Source organism: Atta colombica, unplaced genomic scaffold, assembly GCF_001594045.1.
Source record: "Atta colombica isolate Treedump-2 unplaced genomic scaffold, Acol1.0 scaffold45, whole genome shotgun sequence".
In the NCBI taxonomy this organism is placed as follows: Eukaryota; Metazoa; Arthropoda; class Insecta; order Hymenoptera; family Formicidae; genus Atta; species Atta colombica.
In genome coordinates this window covers 1,414,410-1,424,768 of record NW_017259534.1, presented here as the reverse complement: position 1 = coordinate 1,424,768, position 10,359 = coordinate 1,414,410, and the positions used below count along the sequence as shown (strand labels likewise).

The window sequence follows — 10,359 nt, the reverse complement described above, 5'->3', positions numbered from 1 at the left end:
TATATATATATTTAACATACATAAATGTTTTCTATATTATATTATTTGATATTTGTTAAGCGACTTCACAATAATTTTTTTAAAACATCTTCAGAAACAATTAATCACTTACCATGTAATGGTGCAGTATAATTCTCAGGGTCTAAAAACTTCTTTGTGGAAAGTGAAGATGCCAGTATAGGATTCATTAGTATTATGTTTAAATAATTCTGTAATAAAAAGACAGATTATCTTTTACTTATTGCACAAATGCAATAAACGTGAGTATGCTGTATCGAGATGAACCTGCAATGCTATTTGTCGCTGAGCTATAAAGTCTGGCTCCATGTTACCAATAATCCTTTTTGGTGGTAGTAGCAGGTCGAAGCCAGATATGGATAAAGCTGTATTGAGTTGTACGAAGTCATTGTAACGTCTGCTTACTCTCCAAGATCTTTCGGGAAGTGGACCTCTTTGTGTTTTGATTACGTATTCCTGGATATACAAATTATAGTTCTTAGCACGTATCTAATAATTCGGTTCAAAGTGGAACTGTACGCAGTACAAATGATCAAAGTTTAAAAGCATAACACTACAGTTTACTGTGCAGCTAAAGAGGCTGTGAATCAAATAATATATATATTCGTATAAGTATATAAAAAAATAACAAAAATGTTACAATGATAAAATACAATTATTATAATCTTAACAGGCTGAATGCTCCTTTCTATTAATATAAATTCTATTAATATAAATTAACTTTAATCTCGGTTTAATTTATTTTGTATTGTCTTCTAATTCTAAGAATTAGAACTTAAAAGTAGAAATTGAATTCTTAGAACTAAAAAATATAAAGTAAGTGAAATTGAAATTAAAGTTAATACAATGAAAATAGATTCAGGGGAAAATTTTAACAATAATTTCATTTAAACGACAAATAAATCGAGATGATTACAGTATAAACTGAGGAGAGAAGGGAGAGAAGGGGGAGAGAGAGAGAGAGAGAGAGAGAGAGAGAGAGAGAGAGAGAGAGAGAGAGAAAGAAACGGACAAAAAGGGGAACGAGGGAGGAAAAGAGATATAGATAAGAGAAAGAGGAAGTGAAATACCGGAGCACATACCGTATGTCCGTCGATGGTCCTAGCATTTTCGATGACGCTCGTCAGCTGCTCCGTATCATCTAACAGCACTTTATTCGTGTATCTCTTCTCGAATAAAGCCATTGATCATTAGTCCGACGTGAGGCAGGGCCCGTACGGGGCCGATTGCGTTTGTCTCTCGCACAGTTTCCGCGCGTCGCCATACATGACGCGCTTCTGCTTCATTTCAGCATCGGGCAAACGCACGACAACGACGGCGGCGGCGACAGTGACGGTGACGACGACGGCGGCACCACTTATCGCGGGATACTTTCAATGTCAACGCTTTGCAACACAACACCACGCAATGTATCAAGCACGTAGGGGAGGACTGTGTCAGATCTCTCTCTCTCTCTCTCTCTCTCTCTCTCTCTCTCTCTCTCTCTCTCTCTCTCTCTCTCTATCTATCTTCCCCCTTTCTTGACTCGTCGCGATAACACCTCAACGGCGCGGCGCAATCCAGAGCTAATCGTGTCGCATCGTCGTGAAGCCGAGTCCCGACGATGCTTCACGAGTCACTCGTCACTAATGTGACGCCATCAGTCTTATGACAGGTGGATTCTTAGGCCAGTATTCCAAGTCCTTGTATTTCAGACTATTTAAAGTACAATCAGGCCATTTTAGAACGGTATTCACAGTCCGTTCTTATTTTAAGATCGTCTTAAGTAACGTCTTGAGACGCTAATGCAATCCTCTGATAAGCTTATGACATCTTAAGATTCTACTTAAGACATTCTCAAATAAAGTCTTAAAATAAAAACAGACTATTATGAATATCACCTTTAGAAAACGATGTCCAACATCCACAATTTCTGTTTTGTTGCGTACTAAAATATACCAAGATAAAAAGCACTTTTTTTGACATTTTAGATTTGTGGATTTTAGTGTATGGATAACTTTTGGAATTTAAAGTGAGATAAGTATATTTTGATATTTGGCGAAAACGAGAAAGAGAATTCTAGTGCAATCTAGTGCAAGAAAAACAGACTTAACCAAAGATTGAATTGAATTATCACCTTTAAGTCAATTGCGCAGCCGTGTCGTCTTTGAGTACAGGACGCACATCTAGAATATCTGTGCGCTGTGACTGTTGATCGAAAAAAAGATTCGAAGCTTCATTCTAATCGATTAAATTTAATGTTGCAACACTATATATTTCTCACGCAAATTGCAACACTATATATTTCTCAAACCATACGTTCAAATCTCTTCCTCCTTTCGGATCCGCAACTCTAAAGTAGCTGTAAGCTGAAAACTTCGCCGCGCGCAACAGCAGGTAGTTGCGATGCGAGGAGGTGCAAGTGCAGTTGCTGGCTGATGCAAGTGCAATGTAGTGCAGCTGAATGAACGTGCGGAAATTGGCGGAAATCAACGGAGATCGTGCGTGTTTCTCTATCTTCTTTCCTGGATGGATCTTAATGGATCTTCGTCCTTATTGGGACGAAGTGTCACGGTTTGCTGATTGTTTGAACTCATTCGTCTGCGCGATAATTTCTGACGTGTAACGCCATTGGTCGACTAAAACTAAGAATCAGTGATAACCTTGGTGGTCGCGTTGACTTCTCACTTCAGAATCGAGGATCGCGACATCGGCGAAGTCAGGACGGGAGTCCGCGACATGTAATCGGACTCGGAGTACACTTGTGTTATTCGTATTCTTCTTGATGCACCTCGCGTGGCTGAACGACTATTCTACGTTAAACCTGTGTGATGATCTCCGTGACGGTGACGGTCAGCGAGTCGCAGTCGAAGCCGAGACTCCAAGGCGTCGATAAGATCTTCCCGATTTATTGACGAAGGAGAGGAGAAAATGACGGAAAGCTTGATAAACGAGTGGCTGGCTGACTGCAAGGATGTCACGCCGTCGGAGCTGCACATGTTCGCTAGAACCCTCTCGGAGGATAATGAGATTGTGCGAGCGCTTTATGTGCTCCTGGAGGAGCGCACCAAGTACAGCGAGGTATAATACAAATTCCTGGAGAATATTCTCCGTTTACACAGGGAATTTTAACCGGAATATTGCCTGCTAATTTCCTAACGATTATATTTAATATCGAGCTTTCTATCACTACATTGACAGTTTTAGATGAATCATATCGTGTACTTATTTAGAAAAAAATAGTTATATAATCATTGACAGATTGAAAGAGAAAGATGCACATTTAAATCTTTAAAGATTTGTTATAAATTATAAGTTATAATTAATTAAATGTATTACCTAGAAACTTCGTTTGATGATATCATACTTCCTATGGCTACAGTAACGGTTTTACGTGACTCATACATTGTGTACTTATTTAGAAAAAATAATAGCCATAATCATTCATATAATGAGAGAAAAAGATATGCATATATAAATAATTAAAGATTACTATAATTAGTTAATTAGCATTGTTTGTATCTCTTGGAAACAATTACCTTTGATATCAAACTTTCTATCATTATTTCAATACTCTTAGATGAATCACATTGTGTATTTATTTAGAAAAAAGCTATAAAATTGATACAATGAAAAAGGAAGACACGAGTTATTAAAGATCTGTTATAATCTATCAATTAATTAGCATTACTTGTAGATAATGTTAGAATATGTCAGCAATTTCGAACATTTGTTAAAAGCACACATTTGATTATACAAAATAAAATCGGAAATTTTTTTTTTAATCCTAGATTATTGTTACAGTTAATGGACGAAGTGTGTAACCAGTTGTACAACTTTTACCGATCTCGAGAAATAGAGTTACAAAGGTTCACCCTACAATTTCTACCAACGCTAATATATATTTATTTAAATTCTGCCGCACATGGTGATATTAAGGTAACTTGTACTTTTATTTAAAATAAGAATATAATGTTGTCTTAAAAGTTGGCAAAACAAAGAAAGTAAAATTAATTCTAATTAATATTTTTATTTGTTGCTTATTGCTAAAAAATTGCCGAAAAAAAAATTTGTTCTGTAAATTTTCTTAAAATATGATGTTTCGCTAAAGGAAGATTAATGCTCATTTCTACCAACGTAGATTAACTTTAATTTCGGTTCAACTTACTAAAGAATAGAAAAAGATTAGAAAAAGGCAAAGAATAAGTCAGCAGAACATAAAAAAAATATATATATATATACTTGTTATATGTATATTGTTATATGTGTATTGTTTCGCTAATTCTCCTTTAGAACATCATTTTTTAAGAAAACTTACAGAGCAATAAATTTTTGTCTTTGGCAACTTTTAGCATACAAATAAATAACAAATAAAAGAATTAATTAGAATTGCTTCTGCTCACTTCATTCTATAAACTTATAAGACATAATATAATATACAGAATAATGTCTCAATGCCGGCTTATTGTGTTATCATGTTTTACATTATCATGGTATATAATTGATATTTAAGCAGATTTATGTAATCCAAAGAACATGTAATTCATATGACAAATAAATTAATATTTTGTATTACATTGTTATAATAAATTACATTGTTATTGTCATAGAATTATTAAATATAAGAAAAAATTATTAAAATCTATAACTTCATAATTCTGATTAAATGATAATAGAAAATATTAATTTATTTGTCATATAAATTACATGATAGATAAACTAATATTTTGTATTATACTGTATTGTACTATACATAGAATTATAAAGTCATTGTATAAATTTTGATAATCTTTTCTTATATTTCTTATATTATAATTTTAAAATAATTATTATAGCAAGTAACACTACATTTATTAATAATATCTAATTTCCAGAGTTGTCGCTCCCTTGAAACTCTATTAATTGGATTATATAATCTAGAAGTGGTCGATAAATCAGGACAACAAAAAGCAATTTCATTTAGATTACCATCCCTTGCTATGCTATCTATATATCATGAGGTATGTTGGCATATATATTTTTATTTGATATATATATATATATTTAAAAATGATAATAATATAAAATAATGTTATCATTTTTAAATATATACAAGAGAGTAATCATTGAAGATATATTTTATGTGAATAGATACTCAATAAAACTTTGATTCAGATTACATTTCTAGAAGCTTACGATTAAGCTAAACTACGAGTTTCAGATTACACTTCTAGCGTTAGCACTTTGGTTAGATGTTATCGGACATTCAATATATTAAGTATATCATTTAAAGTGAATTAATAAAGTTTAATTGACATCGAGTTCAAAATTGCATCTCAGCAAAATATCATTTTACCGAATGTTAGCTTATTAAAAAGAAATATGGAGCATTGAATGGAGTTGAGCAAGATCTAATGTTTGTGATTTAATTAATATTTAATACACATATATTTAATTTATATTAATGATATTGTTAAAGAAAATTCTACAAAGAAAAAAAGTATTAATTGCCAAATTATTTTACATTTATTATAGATTTCATAGTTATTTAATATAATGTATTTTTTTAAATAGCCTGCGAGTCTAGCACCAGCCTCACTAACAGAAAGCGCCGTACGTCGTTTTGAAGAATGTAACTCGAAACTTGTGAGCTGGGGTCCATTGCAACAAGTAGAAACATTAAATGCACAAAATAGATTGAAAGTTATGACAGCCTTACTTTTTATTTATAATCAACAACTTGGATATATAAATAAATTTGCTCTAGAACAATTGTGCAAGGTTGCAACAAAGTAAGTTCGACTGTCATTCTTAGCTGTATGAAAGCTGTTTTATTTTCGATTGCAATGTATTTTTTTTCTATTACAGACTTGTTACTCAAGGATTTATGAAACCAGGACATCATCAACGTTCCTCATATGGCAGTGAGTCTAGCTTTGTTCCAAGGCTTTTACCACGTATACCAGTATCCAGCCAATTCCTCTTGGAATTCTTGCATGCTGTATATTTTGCCATGTATGTAATGTATGCATTTTGCGAATTTAACAGCGTTTTAGTCTGTGACCAAAAATATTTATTATTACATATTTTAATTACTAAATACATCGATTTTGGTGAGCATTACGGTGAACTAATTTGCTAGCATTGCATCTTATATAAATATATGTGTATTTTTTTTCTTTATAATACAATAATATTCTTATTTGTAGGTATAACGAATGTTGGTATGTAGGAACTCAAGCTATAGAAGATATTCATAACAGAGCATGTTATGAAGCATATCCAAATGTAATGTTAGTTACCAACGCTATACGCAATTCTGCCAGTTCTGGAGCACCAGGTAATTGTCATTATAAAAACAAGCATATAATACATGTATTATTTATTTAAGCTAAATATGAAAGTAAGATGTTGCATAAAGATATTTTATAATCCTTTTTATCCTTTGGTCATTTAGGTCAACCGAGCGATGGACCAATTGGAATTAGTGTTGCATTGTCCCCAGCAACTACTACACCAACCATTTCAAAGTCTATGATCACAAATGCTTCCTTTCGTACTAAGAAATTACCAGGTATGTGTTTATATTGTGTTTATATATATTATAAATTATTAATCTTTTTACGACGACATATAATAAAAAGTAAATGTAGAGTCAGAAATAATAACGAAGATTATAAATTGTAATCATTTTAAGAAAATATATGAATACTGTGATTTTTTAAATTATCTATATTTATTTCACAAAGATAATATATTTATGTTCACTTCATATTTTTATTTGGCATTAATAATAAAAAATTTATGTCTTATATATGGGATTATATTCGAAATCAAACATAATTACGAGATTTGTTCCAAAAGTATCCAATCTCTGCATATATCCTTGGACATCTTTTTGTGGAAAACATTTAGTATTTAGGGAGAAATATTCTTACTAAGTGGCACGATCCAACAGCTATTCAGTCGGCAATGATACGCAGTTGTGTGAGCGTCGTAAACTCCAAACATCGAATTTCACTTGCTCATTCATCTCATTTTATTCAAGATTTTTTCAATTTTATCAAATAACTAGAAATTACACGGAATTATATCTAGACTACGATAGTTGGCGAAGTTAGACAATGTTTGTAAAAAGAAACGTGTTTAGTAAAAAAAATCTTAAATCAGGTGAGATGAATGAACAGGTGAAATACAACGCTCGGAATTTTCAACGCTCATACAATTGCGTTTGCCGACTGAAGCCACTTGATGGGGATATTCGTCAAGATATCCCCTAAATATTGAATGCCTGTTTTCCACGAGAGAGAGAGAGAGAGAGAGAGAGAGAGAGAGAGAGAGAGAGAGAGAGAGAGGGAGAGAGAATGCCTAAAGATAAAGAGATATATACAAAGACCAAATACTTTTGGAACAGATCTTGTATTGCGTTTTACACAAGTTTGTACATTGATGAATATTTCTAGTGAATAAAGGTGCCAAACTACTAACAATATTAACATCACAGCTATGTTTTCCATTCAAATAGCTAACACATATAAATAAAATTATAATTGTGTTTGAATATTAGTTACCCCTTTTACACAAATCCTGATATATACAACAAACATAAATAATACACAAGCGGATGCATGGACATGAATGTCGAGTACGAGTACTTTAGGTCCAAGCTTGCATGATCCTCTAAGTTTTATGAAATTATTGCTGAATTGAAAACCTTTTGTTTCATGAATGAATAGTTGTCCAAACAATATTGATACGGTAACTGCACACATTTTCGGAAAAATCACGTACAATGTACTATTCATGTTTTCCCCTCATCTGTATTATTTGATTTCCTTAATAACTCGTAAATCATAAAAAATACGTATATAATGTATTATTATAAATAATAATATGTGAAAATGTTGAACCAAGTTCGCACATTATATATAAAATTATATATAAAATTTTAAAATATGTATAAGTTAGAGAGTAATATAAAAAGTCCAAACAAATGTGGATTGCGCGTCTATGTCATTAGACGATCTGGATGAGAAGTTATTTGCGGTCGAATTGAGCAATTGTCAAGCCGAGAAACAACAGCGACCGGCAGTATCGGGCAGCCACAAACGTCGTCCATGGCATTGGAAGCATGCACTTCCAAATTCGGTCGATAAAAAGGATACAGGCGCAGGGAAGGCGCAGTCTTCCTCCTCATTGGAAAGTTCTAGACGTGGAAGTATATGCAGCAGCAGCCAAAGCTCACCGATAAAGTCCTCTCCTAAAAAGAGCAAAGATCAGCAATCAAAGAAAACATCTATTGACAATAAGGACGATATTAGTCAGAAAACTAGAAAAGACAGTAACGTAATATGCGATTCCACTTTTTCCGACGATAGATTGGCAGCTAATGCTCATCTATATAGCTTATTAGAAGAACAGGCTCTGGGAGAGATCATTCGTGAATCGGTGGAAAATGTATATATAGAAGGCAACAGTAGATCAATGTATTATTGTGCCACTGCCACACTGTCGTCAAACACATGGTATTATCACTCCAGTTACAACACTGTAGGATGGCGTAAAATCTCATCACGCTATAATTCTTCATCAAACTTACAATTATATTTTAATTTGACAATTATACACTAGCGCACATGCAGGAATGAGTTGTTGATTTATAATAATTCACGTGATCGTGGATGTATTCCTTTCAGAAATACCACTCCCAGCTATAATGAGACATACGCATAAAACAAAATCTAAACAGAAACCAGCGCATGACTGGAAAACATGCATGTCGACATGGCACATTTATCTTCCCGCACCAAAAATTTCAAGTATATTGCTCGACTAGAAAATGTATTCGATGTTCCTTTCCTACTATTTTATCTGTTTCTCTGTTATCATTTGAGTATTACTTCTGCAATTTATTCCTTTCTTTTTTTATTCTGATTTTCTGCATTGCATATATTCTCTATATCTAATGTTACATAATATTTTCTACACAACCTACATATTCCTTAAATGTTTTAAATCCACTTATTTACAATATGTCTATAGTTGTATTATTAACTTACAAATAATAGAAAAAAAAATGAATGTGATATTGGTTTATACATTTTATAAAATATCTCTTGTTATCTTTCTTTATTAAAGAAAAAATTTTTCATTCTATGCATATGCACAGTGCAATTAATATGCTATTTAAATGTTCTATTTTAATTTCTATTCTAGGCGAACATAAACAAATTATATCTATAGTATACATATTTTACGTGTGTAATTTAAATGAATCATTATGTATATGTGTTTACTTGCCTCTAAGATGCTTATTAACTTTAATATTGCTTTTATTATTGTCAATTCCAACTCGACGATAAAAGTTTCTTTTCTTATAATACAGAAACCATTTTTTTTGTCTTCAGATGACATACCAATACAAGTTATAAAAGATGACACTACCGGAGAGGGTAAAGGTAACCTGGTGTCAATCATGGAGGAATCAGAATCAACTGAGCCGAATCGTATTGGTTCCATGAGACAATCAAAGGATCAAAAGACTGCTTCGAAGATTACGAATTTCCCTGTGCTAGGAAAAAAACCTAAAGAGAAAGAAGGAAAGGTAACAAAAAATGCTCATATCGCATCCGAAAAGGAGAAGAAGCTCAGTTCTCAGGCGACATCGAAGGAGAGTATTAAAGGGAGTTTATCAATGTTAAATAGTGAACAGCAAGCAGAAATTGACGCAAATGTCAATGGATGTGCGATTCGAAAAAAAAATAATATAGAAAATAATGCGATCATAATAGATCCAAATGTAGCGTTGATTGACGGCGAGAGACTGGCGTTAAGTAGAGAGACTGATATTACCGATGGTAATAATATGGAAAATTCTATTAATTTAAGAACACACAATGAAACAGAATCTATTGGTTCTTCTATTCAAATCAGCTCTGTTTAATGACGATAAAAAGTCTATAAAAAATGTTACATAAAAATAATAGTAATGAGTTGAAGTTATTAAGCAAATAAGCCATTTTCTTCCATCTAACAAAATCTTATTAAATCCATGTATAATGTATACACGTTGCCTTTTCCTAGAATTATTTAAGATCACAAGCACTATTTTCTCAACAATGTATATTGCCACTACATTGTGCGATACTTATAAGGGTCGTATTTTTTTGACATGTAACAATTTTAGTCAGTTCATTATTCTATTGATGTTCCATGATAAACATAAAAATAGGAGAGGGAACAATATGAACTAAAGATACATGGTTGTTTCGTTAAGTGTTTTATGCATATTGATATATATTGACTAATTTTTGTAACAAAATCTATAATTTATTTCATATATTTTATAAATATATGTCGTCATACATTTTAATACCTTTTTAT

General features: G+C 32.3%; 2 protein-coding genes across 2 annotated transcripts in view; one reads left to right on the top strand and one right to left on the bottom strand.

Moving 5' to 3' along the window:
- LOC108691282 (PX domain-containing protein kinase-like protein) overlaps window positions 1-1,464 on the bottom strand; it is a 4,220-nt gene extending 2,756 nt beyond the window's left edge. Inside the window, exons 1-3 of the mRNA XM_018198952.1 lie at window positions 1,101-1,464; window positions 286-474; window positions 113-209 (exon numbers count right to left, since the gene is read on the bottom strand). Coding sequence (XP_018054441.1) covers window positions 113-209; window positions 286-474; window positions 1,101-1,202 — 388 coding nt within the window. The 5' untranslated portion in view covers window positions 1,203-1,464. The remainder of the gene's footprint in view (window positions 1-112; window positions 210-285; window positions 475-1,100) is intronic.
- Window positions 1,465-2,084: 620 nt separating this feature from the next.
- Window positions 2,085-10,124, top strand: LOC108691296 (hyccin). The gene is made up of 8 exons (XM_018198968.1): window positions 2,085-3,078; window positions 3,802-3,936; window positions 4,872-4,997; window positions 5,551-5,768; window positions 5,845-5,991; window positions 6,186-6,316; window positions 6,434-6,550; window positions 9,384-10,124. The coding sequence occupies exons 1-8, from the start codon at window positions 2,929-2,931 to the stop codon at window positions 9,917-9,919; spliced, it is 1,560 nt and encodes a 519-aa protein (XP_018054457.1). The 5' UTR covers window positions 2,085-2,928; the 3' UTR covers window positions 9,920-10,124.
- Window positions 10,125-10,359: the final 235 nt, after the last annotated feature.